We start from the raw sequence: 17,381 nt of genomic DNA on the forward strand, positions 1-17,381 counted from the left end.
ATATGGAACCCTGCACCTGGTCTGAATGTTTTATAGACCTTGACTCTAATCAGTCAGTGTGATTCCCGAATTAGTGTATGTTATCTGTTACCGTCAAATGCCTGAATACAGTAGACAATTTATGAATTTTAACCTTGTATCTCTCATATGTATCCTCCTCAATAAAAGACATGAGTAGACAATATATGAATTTTAACCTTGTATCTCTCATATGTATCCTCCTCAATAAAAGACATGAGGAATGAAGGTTTGGCTGCTGGTCTCCACTAGAGAGACAGTCACCTTCTTTCTCCCAGACATAATAAAGTGTCCTGGGTAGAAGTTTGTTCCGCCGTGGTCACGAAGCTTCTGCTGGACAGAGCAACTTCCAACCGAGCCTAGGGTGTGTGTGGCACCTCTGCCATAAGAAATGACCACTGGAAATATTTTTAAAACAGATTTATGGGCTATGGTCAGGATTTCTTGGAAGTATATTTAAAGTTTTCATAACTTGGAAAGAAGAATACTTTGGTTTTATTTAAACTCATACTGTTAAGTGTTAGAATGTTCTTAAATAACAACATCTACCATTACTCATATAAATTGTCCTCTAAGTAAATATGCTCCAGATATTGTAGCTTAAAACACAATCCTCCCCAGCCCTCTCCACTGGACCTCTCCTGCTTTCCATCTTCATCATCATCTCCCTTCCAGCTTATAAAACAACATCTCTTCTTTGATCTGAAGTTATTTTGACCCATCACCCTCTTTCTCTAACTCCCTTCTCAAAGTTATTAAATTACAAGCCTGTATTGGTTATTTCTACTTCTAGACTTCCCCACTCAGTCCTCAACCCAGGGCCGTTTGCTTTCTGCCCCCAGGATGTGACAATGTCCCTAAAGGCAAAATGGAGAAGGAATAAAAAAATACTAATATAAGGTTCAGAATCTGGTTTTCTGCTTTGATAAGCAGAATCTCTCCCTGGGAATAGACACAACCATACTATGCAGATTCACTAATGGGAATGGATAGTATCTAACTCCTCACCTGACCACTGGCCGGATTCTCCCCATATTGAGGATTGCTGAGAGACTGTGCCTCACCTGAGCACTGCTTTGATTTAGGAGACATTTCATGAAAAATAGAGTCTAGACATCAAACAGAAGTGGGGTAGCTAAGGAAATTACAGAGTTGCCAGCCACTCAATGGACTAGAAGAAAGTTCTCAAAGTGATTAAGGCACACAGGAAAATGTTTATAACGTAAACTAAAGAGAAAAAGTAATATAAGTTTAAATAACATATTACTTAATTTTTAAAAGCAGGATAAAATTGTTTACTACCACTTCTGTTATGTATGTGAGCAGCATAGAAGAGAATAAGAAAACACAGTTACATTGTTAGTTGGAGCGATTATGGGTACAAATTTGTATCTTCTCTAAATTTTTCAAAATTGTGTTCTGTTTTTAATAATCAAACATTTAAAATAAATGTATCTCGGATAGAGAATGGTGCTCTCACTTGCCCTCTGAGGCCCCCAGAGCTACTTACACGGGGCAGGGTACTCAAACTTCTCTGGGTCTTGGTTGAGTAGGGCATTCTTAATGTGGCTGCGACCCACTCCGCTGGCTCCTGCAGAGGGAGAGAAGAAAGAAACCAGGTTGCTATGATTTTAATTAAGGCTTCCATTTCTTTCCCCAACGAGAAAGTAGGAGATAAGAGTAGGAATAGGATACGGGTTTTCATCTCTCAAAGCCTGAAATCGCCTACAGGTGAAAGTGAGTTGGCACAGCATCTGGGCTGGGGTCAGGTGCAAGCCTTCCTTTAACCACAGGGGGATTTGGGGCTTTGGGCCCTGTGTTCTAGTTAGGAAGGGAGACTCTTTCTAAAGGCTGAAAGTCAGGACTCAGAACATAGCTGTTATTTCCACAGAGGATCCACCTAACACATGGGGCTTTCCATTTTCTAAGGCTATTTGCTTTACTGAGCTCTCCAAAATGAATAGTGCTGAATTTAAGCTGGTATTTTTACTGGGAATTTCAGCAGAATCCTAATACAGATCTTCTAACCAACTTATATTTAATTCTAAAGACAGGGATGTGAGCCAAGGCCCACATACCTGGGTTTGGAGCAAGGACTCATTTAATTTTGAGGACAGGGCTCATGTGCATGACTGAAGAACTCAAAATACTTTTCAGGGCCACTTACATTGCTAACAAAGCACTCTAACCTGTGTACTTTACAAAATGTGTAGGACTGGAACACCCCTACAGCCAGCCAGATGAACAAAGCAAAACCCAGTTTAGGACTGGTCAGCACCAAACGCAACCGAAAAGAATGAGCTGCTGAAAAACTTGTAAGGTTTAGTTTGACTTGTAAGGTGAACCCAGATGAGGTGAGAACTCAGACAATTCTTTATATCTGTTCTATATGTAGAACCCCAGAGACCTTACTTCCTTTCCCCCCCTTTTTTTTCCTCACTGTCTAGTCTTTTTTTGGAAGATGGGTTATATACCACAGGCAGGAACAAAAGGACAGAAATGTACTCTAACTCGCGAAGCAACATGGGGGCTGATGAGAAGATACCGATCAGCACCAGGGTCTTCCTTTTGAATGCAGGGAGCCGAACAACTTCCTCGTAGGAAACAACGTCCAATTGGTCAAAAACTAGAGACAAAGAAAACCAAGCAATGTTCATTTCCAGAGCCAAGGAGAAATCACGCCAGATGTTTTCAGTTTCTGTGATTCTCTGCTGCTCCTGTCTGTATCTAGAGCAGGATGGAGGCATTTGACAAGTGGTATATCATTCATTTGTTATCTACAGTCTGCTTGAGAACTCATTTATAATTTTAGTATATTATATTTCCAACCATGGTAGGTGAAAAACAAAGCCAGAATTAGTTCTCAGGAAAACATGCTGTTCTCTGGGGTTGTTCAGACCTTCCAGCTGGTCATGTTGATGGTAATGACACACTGAGAAAGGTATGGAAAGGCTTTTCAGTTGGTTACCTGAGGGGTGAGGATAATGAGTTGCTGAGAACAGACTACTAGCCTTCCTTTATAGGTACTGGCATTGTCTCACTGATTGCAGCGAGCTTGGGAAGATGAATGTAATAAAAGAAAACCAGAAGAAATGGCATGCTTTCTGCATAATGTATGTTCCACTGAGCACATCATCTCCACTTGCCAGGAGCCTGCAGAGAAGAGGCCCAGGAAGCTCAAGAAAGCTTACTTGAGCTGTGCTTGGCCAGGTACTTGTCTTTGTACTTCTTCTTCTTCCCGAAGGGACTGCAGCTCGGGGCTTCACTTGGAGCAGACTGAGCCACACTTGCCACCCTCCTAGTAGGAAAAGATGACCAAGGATGTCAGTGAACTCTCAAGTGTGAAAGCCCCAGGGTCATTCGCCTGTGTGTTGACAGAGCTCAGTGATTGTCTTTCCCTTCCACAAAAAACCTCCAAACTAAACACATCGGCCTCCTTCCCTTTGCACTTGCCAAAAAACTTCACATTGTTCTTGACCCCACTCCTTCTCTCTCATACCCTCTGCCAGCCACTCATTCTCTGTGTGTGTCTAACACTTCCCCGCTTCACTGTCATCTTCTACCTCTCAGTCCCTCACTATCTGTGTGTCTCTCTGAGACCCACCCCGGTCTCTCAGCCTCTCTCTTTTAGTGTCCGTCTGTGTGTGTCTCTCTCCCCTCCCCTTACTCCCCATGTCTCTGTCTCATAATCTCCCCTTTCTCATCTTCAAGTTCTCATATCCTTGCTCTAAGTCTCTCACTCACTCTCTGCATCTGAGCCAGCAGCCCCTCAACCTCCCCGTATTTTTCTCTCTCTCTCTATCCATCTACCCTCCATTCCCCTCCCCTTCTCCCAGCCTCTCTTGTGTGTAGAAGGCTCTGGGTTTGTGGTGAGCAGGGTTTAGAGCAGTATGGAGGAAGTGAGGAAAGAATCATTTGAACCAATGTGTTCACAGTATTCTCAGTATGTATCACAACTGGATTTGAGCTGCCTAGAACTGAGGGGTCTGCAAAGAGAGGTGGCAAGAGCCCAGCTGGAATGGTCAGGCTGTGTTAATGGGAGAATGTGGTGGGAGTTCACTTCCTCCTGAACACATTTCCATTGCCAGGTATTTGAACACCCACATGAGAACTCTCCAGAGAGGCGAGAGAGGTGGGTAAGCCCTGAGAAGCCCTGGGCAGCTATCCCTGCATTAATCTGGATGGCAGCTGGCAGAGGGCCTTAGGCCTGGCACCCATCTCTGAGCTGATTTGTGATAAAGGTGACACTGCACAGTGGGGAAAGCATGATCTTTGTAATAAGTAGTCCTGGGTTAACCAGATAAGTATATGGGATAAATGTTGATTCTCACCTCATTTGCCATATACTGGGAATTTGCATTAAGAACACATATTTAAAATTTGACTGTTTTCAGCAGGACTCAGAAAAATCTTCTCAGAAAGGCACTAGCCTGGGAGGCAGGAGATCAGGGAGGACTCCAGTCCCAGCGCTGCCACTTCCTTTTTAACCACAGAGAAAACATTTGAGGAAACAGAGGCCCACAAACAAATGGAGAGCTATTTTGGCTCCTTTTCCTGTAAAGGCCTGCCAGTTAAGCTTATCAACTGATTGTTACCCCTGCCCCTACCCATTATTCCAGGGAAGTGGGAGGTTGGCCTGGTTGAGAAATAGAACCTACACACGACATGACAGACTTTTGAAACTAAACCATTATTTGTAGTAGGCATGGGTCCACTCCATCTGCAAATTCCACCTGCATAAAAGTAGCTCACCATTCCTGCAGCTCAGGAGAAGGAATCAATCCTGCTGACTCCTTGGAGGAGCCTTCCACCCGCCCTTGCCACCAGTTACTGTCATCTTTGTTGATGATCTGGATAATGTCCCCAGTAACAAACTTCAGTCCTGCTTCTTTGCAAGGAATCAGATTATCTTTTTTTGGATCATAGTCAAACTGTGCTCTCATGAACATCTGAAAAAGAAGGAAGTGCAGTGGCAGCTTCAAGAGAAACACCAGCATCAGTACATACAATAAGTAGGGTCAGGACTGAATGAATAACAGAGGCAAGAATGGAGGGGGAGCTGAGTGACTGGAACTGGTTACCATTGTGTTTGTGGAGAGGTCAGACCTGACCCCTCCCACAAGAAGGTATAAAATGCCTTTCTGGGTTATTGATCCCACAATCCAATTCTATGCAAAAGCTGTATGTTACAATGTATGGATAAGTATGCTTAGCACAGAATTATTTATAAGAATGAACTATTGCAAACAACCTAGTTTTCCAAGAATGGGGAATTTAGTTAATTTATGGTCATCTACTGAGTATATAACCAAGCACTTATAAAAATCAGTTTGTAGAAAAATAATGCCCTTGCAAAATGCCCCTGATACAACAGTGAATGAGAATATCATTCAAGAAAAACAATACCTAGTACACTTGACATTTTTAAAAAGTACTTATTTATACATAGGAAAAAAAAAAAGACTGGAATAAACTACTTCAGAACTTAATACCAGTTACCTCAGGTAGGATGATTAGGGGTGCAGATCCAACCCAAAGAAAGAAGAAAAATAATAAAGAACAGAAACAAATGAAACAGAAAATAGACTTGAGAGGACCAACAAAGGCAAAACTGGCTCTTAAGAATCATGAAATTAAGAAATCCCTAGCAAGGCCAATTAATAAAATAGAGAAGATACAGTTTCCCAGGAGAGATCAGTAGAGATCCAAGAGATGTTTAAAAGGTTTTCAGATGTTATGAATAATTTCACAACAATACATTTGACAAATCACTTGAAAAACACAATTTACCAAAGGTGATAATAAAAAAATTGAAAATATGAACACTAATATATCTATTCAAGACCCTGAACCTGCTATTACAGTAATTTGCAATAGAGACTTCAGGGTTGCTTTTTTTTTTCTTTTAAACTCCTTCCACATTCGGCTGCCAAGGTCCTGTCCAAACTATTTCTCTCTTTGATGGTAAGACTGGATATGCTTAATGCCTCTGGTACTTTTCCTCCTATGAATGATCTCTTCATTCTCTTTGCCCACTTTCCCTCTTGGAGTTGTAGAATGAGGAGATTACCCTTTCCTTTCATATTCATGATGAATAGGCAGCAAAGTACCAGTCCTGCTGGTGGTCAGAAAGAAGGTCTGCCTGTTTGTAACGGATGTTAGTTTAGTTCAGAGAGCACCAGCAGCTACATTTGTAAGATATATAGAACTTTAAAGTTTGAATCATATCACTTCAATCAAATCTCATCACTGGTCCTGAATTCTGCCATTATCACAACAGAAAAAATGGTGCTACCTACCTGTAGTGCAGGAAGACGATTTTGCTGGTTGGGAATAACTTTTAATGAGATCATTCCTTTGGTTTCTTTCTATTAAAAATGAAAGGGGAAATAACATTTTAAGGAAGACTAATCTTGGATGACTTGGAGTTTCATAAACTCATTTTCCCCCTCTCAAAGTCCCATGTGTTTTTTTTCCCAACAGCTATTTTTACTGTACACTGAAACTTTGTATTAGCACAATTTCTCCTTCAATACAAGTGTCACGTGCCCCATAAATCACCTCAACAACATGGAGATGTACAAAGAATAATGAAGAAAAAACTAATGCTTTCCCCTCCTCCCCACACTCGACCACAAAAGGTCCCCATATGTACCTAAAATAAATCTTGGCACGCATATATTCACAACTTTCTTCACACCAATAAAAACATTTACAAATACACACACACACATACATATTCATATGTATGTATTTTTGCTTTTTTTAAAAAACAAAAATGGAACTATACTATGTATATTACTCTATAACTTGCTTTTACTTGGTGGATATGCTTCCAGGTCCACGCATGAAGATCTCATTCATTCTTTTTAATGGCTATGCAGCATTCCACGCTATGGATGTATCACACTTTATTCAGCCATTTCCCGCATTATTGGGCATTGTGACTGGTGCCAGTTCTTTTTCACTATAATCTGCTGTAATAGACATCCTTGAACATATGTCCTTATATTTGTATTTTGATTTCTTTAGAATAGAATCCTATCATGGAAACGCAGAATTGAAGGATAAGAACACTTGAATAGTTATGCTCAAATTACTTTTCCAAACAATAGCAATTCCACTCTCTTGTTCCTGATCTTAGAGGAAAGGCTTCCAGCTTTTTGACATTGAATATAATATTAGCTGTGGGTTTATCATATGTGGCCTTTATTACGTTGAGATATGTTCCTTCCATACCTACTGTGTTGCAAGTTTTTATCATAAAAGGATGTTGTATTTGTCAAATGTTTTTTATGCATGTATTGAGATAATCATATGGTTTTTATCCTTTATTTTCTTATTTATTTATTTATTTTTAAATTTTATTTTTTGATTTTTCAATTACCGTTGTCCCATTTTTCCCCCATTGCTCCCCTCCACCCAGCCCACCCCTTCTCCCACAATCATATCCCTCCCCGTTGTCCATGTCCATGAGTCATTTATACACATTCCTTGACTAAACCCTTCCCTTACTTACCCCACTTCTCTCCCTCCCCTTCCCCCCTATTGACTGTTATTCTGCTCCTTGTCCTATTTAGTTCGTTTGTTTATGTTGTTCTTTACTTTCCTGTATTAGGTGATATCATATGGTATTTTTCTTTCTTTGCCTGGCTTATTTCACTAAGCATAATTCTCTCTAGTTCCATCCATGTTGTCGCAAATGGCAAGAGTTCCTTCTTTCTCTCGGCTGCATAGTATTCCATTGTGTAAATGTACCACCATTTTTTGATCCACTCATCTACAAGTGGGCACTTCAGCTGTTTCCATCACTTAGCTATTGTAAACAGTGCTACTATGAACATAGGGGTGCATAAGTTCTTTTGAATTAGGGTTTTAGGATTTTTCGGGTATAATCCTAGCAGTGGAATCACTGGTTCAAAAGGCAGTTCCATTTTTAGTTTTTTGAGGTAATTCCATACTGTTTTCCATAGTGCCTGCACCAGTCTGCATTCCCACCAATAGTGCACTAGGGTTCCCTTTTCTCCTCATCCTCGCCAGCACTTGTTGTTTGTTGATTTGTTGATGGCCATTCTGACTGGTGTAAAATGGTATCTCGTTGTGATTTTTATTTGCATCTCCCTGATGGCTAATGATGTCGAGCATTTTTTCATGTGTCTATGGACCTTCTGTATGTCCTCTTCGGAGAAATGTTTGTTCAGGTCCTTTGCCCATTTTTTAATTGGGTTGTTTGTTTTCTTGATGTTGAGTCATATAAGCTCTTTATATATTTTGGAGATCAGTCCCCTGTCTGAGATATCATTGGTAAATATGTTTTCCCATACGGTTGGTTTCCTTTTCATCTTGCTGATGTTTTCTTTTGCTGAGCAGAAGCTCTTTAGTTTGATGTAGTCCCATTTGTTTATTTTTTCCTTTATTTCTCTTGCCTTAGGAGATGTATCCATGAAAATATTGTTATGTGGGATATCTGAGATTTTCCTGCCTATGTTTTCCTCTACGACTTTTATGGTGTCATGGCTTACATTTAAGTCTTTGATCTATCTTGAGTTGATTCTCACATGTGGTGTAAGTTGGTTGTCTAGTTTCATTTTTTTGCATGTCCCTGTCCAGTTCTCCCAGCACCATTTGTTAAAGAGGCTCTTCTCACTCCATTTTATGTTCCTTCCTCCTTTATCAAATATTAGTTGACCGTATAGTCCTGGATTAATTTCTGGACTCTCTATTCTGTTCCATTGATCTATATGTCTGTTCTTATGCCAGTACCAGACTGTTTTGATCACAGTGGCTTTGAGGTATTGTTTGATGTCTGGTATTGTGATTCCTCCTGCTGTGTTTTTCTGTCTCAAGATTGCTTTGGCTATTCGGGGTCTTTTTTTGGTTCTATATGAATTTTTGGAGTATTTGTTCTACGTCTGTGAAATATGTCATTGGTATTTTAATAGGGATTGCATTGAATCTGTAAATTGCTTTGGGTAGTATGGCGATTTTGATGATGTTGATTCTTCCCATCCAAGAACATGGTATTTGCTTCCATTTATTTGTATCTTCCTTAATTTCTTTCTTCAATATTGCATAATTTTCAGAGTACAGGTCTTTTATCTCTTTGGTTAAGTTTATTCCTAGGTACTTTATTTTTCTTGTTGTTATAGTAAATGGTATTTTCTTTTTTGTCTCTGTCTCTGATATTTTATTGTTGGTGTACAGAAATGCCTTAGGTTTCTGTATATTTATTTTGTATCCTGCTATTTTGCCAAAGTCACTTATTATATCGAGTAGTCTTTTAGTGGAGTTTATAGGGTTTTCTATGTATACTATCATGTCATCTGCATATAATGATAGTTTTACTTCTTCTTTCCCAATTTGGATGCCTTTTATTTCTTTGTCTTGTCTGATTGCTGTGGCTAGGACTTCTAACACTATGTTGAATAGGAGTGGAGAGAGTGGACAGCCTTGTCTTGTTCCTGATTTCAGGGGGAATGCTTTCAGTTTTTGGCCATTGAGTATGATGTCGGCTTCAGGCTTCTCATATATAGCCTTAATTATGTTAAGGTATGCTCCCTCTATTCCCTAACCTTTATTTTCTTAATGTCCCCTTTTTTCCTAGTTTCTTAAGGCAGAAGCTGAGGCCTTTCTTGTTTTCTAATATAGGCATTTTGTGCTCTAAACTTCCACCTTGGCACTGCTTAAGTAGCAATCCACAAACTCTGATATACTGTTTTCGTTTTTATTCACTTCAAGATATTTTCTTATGTGGCCTGTCGGTTATTTTAGAAGTGTGTTGTTTAATTTCCAATATTTAGGGATTTCCAGATAGCTCCTGTTTTTGATTTCTAATTTAATTTCTTTGTGGGTAGACAACACACTTTGCATGATTTGAATCCTTTAAATCTGTTGAGGCTTGTTTTATGACCTGTCTTGGAGAACGTTCTATGTATACTTGAGAAGAATGTGTGTTCTGCTCTTGCTGGGTTGAGTGTTTTGTACATGTCTGTTAGGTCAAGTTGGTTTATAGTGATGTTTGCCTTTTCTGTATCCTCACTAATTTTCTGGCTACTTGTTCTGTTGATTATATTAAGAAAAATATATTGAAATCTTAGATTATAATCATGGATTTATATTTTTCTTCTTTCAGTTCTATCAGTTTTGGCTTCAAGTATATATTTTTTAATTTGCCAATTTTTAAAAAATAATTTGTTTGTTTATTTATTTTATTTTTAGAGAGAGGGGAAAGGAGAAAGAGAGGAAGAGAAACATCACTGTGTGGTTGCCTCTCACTCGTGCCCCCAACTGGGGTCCTGACGTGCCACCTAGTCATGTGCCCTGACTGGGAATCGAACCAGCGACACTTGGCTCACAGGCCGACGCTCAATCCATTGAGCCACAGCAGCCAGGGCTTTCAATTATTTTGAAGCTCTGTCATTAGGGGCATGGGCATTTAGGATTTGGGTCATTTCAAGAGGCAGGGTAAATATGGTCCCTGTTCTTCATCTTCATCAGAAGCAGAAGTCTAAACAAGGAGTTTTGACTAAAGCAAATCCCAGGTCTATCCTGAAAAACCCATGTGACTGTTGACAAGTTTCAAAACTCTCCAAGGTATAGTTTCTTCATCTCTGTGTCAAGTGAAAAAGCACATTTTGGTTCAAATGACACTTTTTCCTGAATTACTGTTCTCTGGTCACCCTGGCTGGTTTGGCTCAGTGGATTGAGCGTCGGCCTGCGAGCTAAGTGTCGCTGGTTCGATCTTCCAGTCAGGGCACATCAGAGAAGGAAAACTCTGACTCCAAAAAACCTCCGCTGCCTTGTGGCATACCTCTTCAGGGGAAAGGCTAAGGGAGTAAACCCAGACAGAAAATCCGGAGCCGGAGTCCCTAAGGCAGTTTGACGTTGTAGTCAACACCGGCAACTCCTGCGGCGCACCTGAAGCCAAGCTGTATTGACTCCGTCTTTCCCTTGGACCCTTCAGCTGCGAAGAGAGGGGGGGTCTGCTGCATGGGCAACAGCAGACCCTCCATATCACCCTGCCCAGGCTCTGTAGCTTCAGCTTCACTGGAGAGGACACTCCAGCGTCATCGCAAGATGTCGATTCAACACGGGAGGAGACAGATACCGTGTCACTCCCGAGTCGGACTGCACAACCATTCTCGGCGGTGCAGATAGACTCTTAAGAAGCTACACCATCGTCTCTCGAGACGGACGGCTGCCGAGGACTGTTCTCTGGTTCATTCTCTGGCTGGTACCCTAGTATCTCATTCCTGAGTGCCTGAGGTGTGGCTCCTGCTAGCAGTGGCCAATTTCCCCATGGGTTTCTTGACGCTTTGGTTATAGGAATGATCTCTGTTGTGTGTAGAGGTGGAATATGGTGAAGAATCTGGAGGGGCAAACAGGATGGCCAGCACAAACACCAAGCACATGCTTGCCACTTAGTAGGTGCTAAACAAATATCAATTTAATATAAACAGCACACTCCACTTTTCATTATAATATCCCATTTGCTCTTCATAACAAATCTGTGACATAAGAATAGGAATTACTATCTTCATTTTACAGATGATTTTGAGAAGTTAATTACTGGCTCAAAATCACAGGGCTACAACAAAGTAGAGCAGGGATTCAGAGCTGCCATTAGAGACCAAGGTCTTCTCACACACAGTCCAATGTTCTTGCTAGATAGATGCTCTGCATTATTTGCCTTGTTTTAGAAGTTTAGTAAATGAAAGCAGAGAACTCACATTTCTTGCACAGAATAAAGATTAGCAATGGTAATAGTCTCCTCAATGAGATGCAAAGACTTTGACAGAAAAATGAGGTACACTGACACCACTGTGGATTCACACTTCACAAAGACAATGACATAGCAAGTACCCACCATCGCTTTCTGCAGCTGATCTACTGAGTGGTTAGTCACATTTGTGCCATTGATTTCTAGGATCTCATCCCCGACGTGAAGGGAGCCTACCACAAAATGAAAAGTCAGTACACAAAAGGATAATTGTTCAACTTTGTACAGTATATGATTGTCTTACCACTAAGCTGTACACCTGAAACCAACACAAGATACCACTCAATGTAAACTGGAATTGAAAAATTTTTTAAAGGAATAGATGTTCAAATAAAAGCTGTCAATATAACTAAAAGTACCACAGAAAAGAAACCATGATCTAGAGCTTTTTATACAATAGAGTGTGTAAAATACTTAGGATTTTACACAATTCAACCATGAATGTCTTGATTCCGTTGGGGGATGTATAGAGGCAAGTACTTCACAGCTTAAGACTATCTCTTCCTCCCTGACCTCAGTACTCCAACAGCAGAATAAAAGCACCTCATCCTCAAAGTTCCCTGTCACTAAAGTATCTATAGATCCCAGGAGGCTATGACACACCTGTATGTGCTAAAAAGGATAGCAATGCAAAGTAGAGAGCACAGTACCTCTCATTCACCAGCAAGTTCGATACTTCTTTGTTGTTTAGTTAAAACCCCCAAATGCTACTTAATGTAAACTTAATCAGTGTGTAGATTCTATGTGAAGAGTGCTTACCAAAATTTGCACCACCCTAGATACAAAACTAAACATAAAAGGGTAGGAACTAATGGGGTAGGAGGTTATGTTTAATGTCTATCTTCTCAATCTAACTGCTAGCTCCACAGGTACAGATGGTCTGTTCTCTTCACTACTCCGTACTCAAATTCTAATTCAATTGGCTGTATAAACCAATTTCTCAAATATTAACTAACTAGAAAAATACTTGTCTATATAAATAGGTGTATAAGAAATGCTCAGAGGGAGAGACGATGGCACCTGGCAATTCATATGAAGATCTTATCACACAATTATTCTAAAGAGCCAGTTAGTAAGCCACAAAAAATCTCTTGGCACACATACAAAAATGCTCCCAGTTCTGAAGAACAGAAGCTTCATGTCCCTCACCACTGCAGTGGATGAACACAATTTAGGAACTGCACAGAGTACCTTGTCTATGAATCATGCCACCATGAAGGATTCTTGCTACCGTACAGGACTGCTTTTCATTCAGCTTCAGAGTGATTCCCTGAAATAAAGACAATGGTACATTATGCTTTCTTGCTTTATCAATCAATTAATTAATTAATTAATTTTCCTCACCCAAGGATGTCCTTATTGATTTTAGAGAGAGGTGAAGAGAGACTGAGAGAAACATCAGTGTGAGAGAGAAACATTGATTAGTTCCTCTTATATGCACCTTGACTGGGTATTGAATCTGCAACCCAGGTATATCCCCTGATGGGGAACTGAGCCTTCAACATTTCAGTTTAAGGGATGATTCTCCAACCAACTGAGCCATACCCCAGAGCCAGTATGCTTTACTTTAAGCCCTTTATGAGGTTATCTTGAAGAGAATTTAAGGTACTTTCTCAGGAGAAATATTTTCCATCTATACGTGGAGTAGTCCTCAACTAGAATGGGCATGAAGCCTTTTTTGAGGAGAAGCTTGAGATGGAGATAGACAATATGAGAGCTGGCCACTGCTCTAACTCAGCCTTCAGAGTTTACTTCAGTGGCCCAGTGACTTAAGCAGTTGACAGTAAGCAGTGGGTGAACATATGACAAGGGATTACCATAGGCTCCTCTGTGACCTTCTCGAACTGTATGAGTCGCACCTTCCGCACTTCCTGGCCCTTAGCCTGGGCAGGGCTACCTGGGGCAGCAGACCCATTGGTATACATGTCCTCAGTCACGGCATTCAACTGGTGCGACATGGCCTGTCAGGTCAAAACAACAGAACAGTGTATGAAACAAACAGCAAAAGCTCACCGTCATTCCGTAACTGCAATTCTAACACCCCAAGGCTCTGAAAACCAGCAGTTATAAGTTTGGCATCCAATCTCATTTGAACTTATGTGAAGCTGTTTATAAGCTTTATTTATCCAATTTAACAGATATGTTTATAGTTTGCTGCAGAAATATTAATCTGTTCGATTTATAGGGTACTGCCCTGGACCCTGTTGGGAGAATTACCTAAAATATAATACAATCACAAAATTTTTTATTTCTAATGCACATTGGGCCTCAAGAACTTCTGATAAGAACTATGTACCCATATGGGGCATACACACATGTGCACATACTCTACAGCAAAGACCCAGGGTGGGTTTAATTCCTAATGGGAGGAGGCAGAGGGGATAAGGGAAGTAGGAAGGCACCAGTAAAGCGGAGATGTGAGCACTGGTCATTCCAACAATGAGCACTTCTCCAGTTGCAAGAGCACACTGGTGAGCATCAGACACAGTTGCTCTATTCCTTCTTTACTTCCTGATGCTCTGGGTCACAGAGCAGGAAAGGTGGTTCAGGTTTGCATCAGTCTCTCACAGTCCACTTCTTAGGCTACAAATCAGTTCTATTTGGACTGGAAAATTAGGCACTTGTTACCAGTCCCTGGCCCACGATAACAATAGTAGCCACTAAAACCAAGCGGCTACCTGTAGATGAGATAACAACTACTGCCATTAACTCAAGATGACATTTCCACTGTGGCCTCTTCCCCAAAACTTGATGAGAATAATGATGGACAACATCTACTACCAAATAGCAATACCTCTTTATTACAAATCTGAAGTAATCCAAAGCACTGTGGTATTGGCTGGAGAACAGATAAAAGACCAGTGTGACAGAATAAAAACTTCAGAAACAGACCCACACGTACACAGTCAGCTGGTTTGGAGAAAGCATGGTCTTTGTAATAAATGGTGCTGGGTCAATGAGAAAAGCATATGGGAAAAATAATGTTGATTCCCACATAGTTTTATTTTATTTTAAAAAGATTTTATTTATTTATTTTTAGAGAGAAGGAGGGAGAAAGAGAGGGGGAGAAACATCAATGGGAGAGAGAAACATCGATTGACTGCATCCCGTACACACCCCAAACAGGGACCAAACATGTAACCCAGGCATGTTCCCTGACCAGGAATAGAACTCATGACCCTTTACTTCTGTGGATGATGCCCAACCAACTGAGCCATACTGGTCAGGGCAATTCCCACCTCATTTTATACACAAAACCCAATTCTAGAGGGACTGCAGCTCCAAATATGAAAGGTAAAACAACCAAAGCTTCTTATCAGAAGCTTTGAGAATAAAACAGCATATTTTCATAACCTTGGAGTAGGCAGAATTATCTTATAAACAACATAAAAGATCTTAACTGTAAAATGAAAACTAAAAAGATAAATACTTTAAAATTAAGAACACCTGTTCACTGAAAAACTTCCTTGATTTAGGCAAAGGTTTAGTAGACGCAAAGAGTAATAATCATAAAAGCAAACAACTGACTTCAGCAAAATGAAAAACTTTTTAGCAAAAGACACTTAAGCTAAAAAGATATGACACAGTGGGAGAGTAAAATTTACAATATTTCCATCTGACAAAAGACTTGTGTGCAGAACATAAAAAGGACTCTTACAAACTCAATAACAAGATGACAAATGATGAAAAGTTAGACAAAAAATTTGAACAGACTCTTCACCAGAGGTGACATATATATAGCTAATAAGCACATGAAAAAGTGCTCAACATCACTGGAATCAGAGAAATACAGGATGCCACTACACACCCACTAGGAAGGCTCAGATGAAAAAGACACAGGATGCCAAGTGTTGGAACGCTCATACACTACTGGTGGGAATGTTAAATGATGCAACCACTGTGGAAAACAGTTTGGGAATTTCTTAAAGTTAAACATACATTTATTTACCTTATGTCCCAGCACTCCTGCTTCTAGGTATTCACCCAAGAGAAAAGAGAACAGATGTCCACAAAAAGGTTTGTATATGAATGTTCATACCAACTTTATTTATAATGGCCAAAAAGTGGAAACTACCCAGGTGTTCATCTGCCAGAGAATGCATAAATCACTTGTAGTACACCCATATAATGCAAAACTTCTCAGCAATAAAAGGATCAAACTGTTGATATATGCAGAACATGGATGAAACTCAAAAGCATTATGTTGAGGGAAAGAAGCTTTATGTAGAAGAATGCATACCATATGATACAATTTATGAGGTTTTAGAACAAGCAAAACTACATTAAAAAATATAAAGCATTTAGTTGCCTCTGATGGGATAGGAAGAGGCATCAGAGAAACTTCTTGGATGCTGGTAAAATATATCATGACAGGGGTTTGAGTTACACGGGTGTATGTATCTGTTAAAACTCATCCAGTGCAGTTAGTATATGTAAATTGTACCTCATAAAAAGAAGAAAGAACCATAAAGAAATACTGAACTCTAGCCAATGATATACATGCTGAAGCTTTTGGGGTTGAAGTGTTCTGATGTCTGCAATTTTGAATGCAAAAAAAAAAAAGGTGGCTAGATGGATTTTTTTTTTTTGATAGATATGTGATAAAGCAAACATAGCAAAATGTTAACTGCAGAATCTAGGAGATGTGCCAAATAGGGGTTCTATAAAATTCTTTTATCTTTTTAGCGAATTTGAAAATTCCAAACAAAATATTGGTGGGAAATGCATTAAGAGAGTGAAGACGCAAACCATGGAGCAGGGTACTGTAACCTCCATGCCCAGCAGGTGGGAGTGCGAACCCTGTTAGTCTCTACCAAAGGGCCCAACCATTCCACTGCCACTCAACAGACACACATAGCCATCTATGTACACCAAAAGACATGGATAGCAATTTCATTGCAGCACTTTTTAAAAAATGATAAAATCTAAATTTTTAATCATTTGAGCATAATCTGAAGACACCATGCTCCTTAACTCATAAATGCTACTGTATGTTTTCTAAGAACAAAAACATTCTCAAAAGAGAAAATTTAGTATTCATACAATACTGTGATCTGATCCTCAGTTCATATTCAAATTTCATCAACTGTCCCAGTGATGTCTTTCATAGCTATGCATTTTCTTTTTTTTAGACTAGGATCCAACCCAGGATCACGCACTGTGTTGAGTTTGCACATCTCTTAGTCATCCTTAATTTGGGAAAGTTCCTCAGCCTTTCATGACCATGGCTTTTTTGAAGACAGGGCTACTGTTTTATAAACTGTCTCTCAGTTTGGGTTTGTACAATGTTTCTCATGATTAGCCTGAGGTTATGCATCTCACAGACAATCACTGTTTTTCCTTTTTAAAAATTTTACTTTCGTTCTATTAGAGTTGTCCCAATTTTCCCTCCATTGCTCTCCTCTGCTTCATCCACCCCCTTCTACCACAGTCAGTCCTCACCCTGTTGTCCATGTCCATGGGTCCTTTATACTAGTTTCTTGACTAAACCCTTCCCCTTCTCCCCCTACCCCCGTTACTCCCCTCCCCTGCTTCTGGTCACCGTCAGCCTGTTCCTTATTTCCATATCTCTGGTTCTATTTTG

General features: G+C 40.0%; 1 protein-coding gene across 3 annotated transcripts in view; it reads right to left on the reverse strand.

The window, feature by feature from the left end:
• MPP1 (MAGUK p55 scaffold protein 1) overlaps positions 1-17,381 on the reverse strand; it is a 36,137-nt gene that overhangs the window by 3,539 nt on the left and 15,217 nt on the right. For 2 of the 3 annotated variants that reach the window (XM_090264494.1, XM_090264493.1), the window contains exons 2-9: positions 13,615-13,758; positions 12,989-13,067; positions 11,885-11,970; positions 6,318-6,386; positions 4,771-4,967; positions 3,210-3,316; positions 2,564-2,644; positions 1,529-1,609 (exon numbers count right to left, since the gene is read on the reverse strand). In XM_090264494.1, coding sequence (XP_090120620.1) covers positions 1,529-1,609; positions 2,564-2,644; positions 3,210-3,316; positions 4,771-4,967; positions 6,318-6,386; positions 11,885-11,970; positions 12,989-13,067; positions 13,615-13,758 — 844 coding nt within the window. The remainder of the gene's footprint in view (positions 1-1,528; positions 1,610-2,563; positions 2,645-3,209; positions 3,317-4,770; positions 4,968-6,317; positions 6,387-11,884; positions 11,971-12,988; positions 13,068-13,614; positions 13,759-17,381) is intronic. The other variant, XM_090264495.1, reaches the window with a different exon arrangement.

This window comes from Furipterus horrens, unplaced genomic scaffold (assembly GCF_987537825.1).
Source record: "Furipterus horrens unplaced genomic scaffold, mFurHor1.1.pri manual_scaffold_17, whole genome shotgun sequence".
Lineage (NCBI taxonomy): Eukaryota > Metazoa > Chordata > Mammalia > Chiroptera > Furipteridae > Furipterus > Furipterus horrens.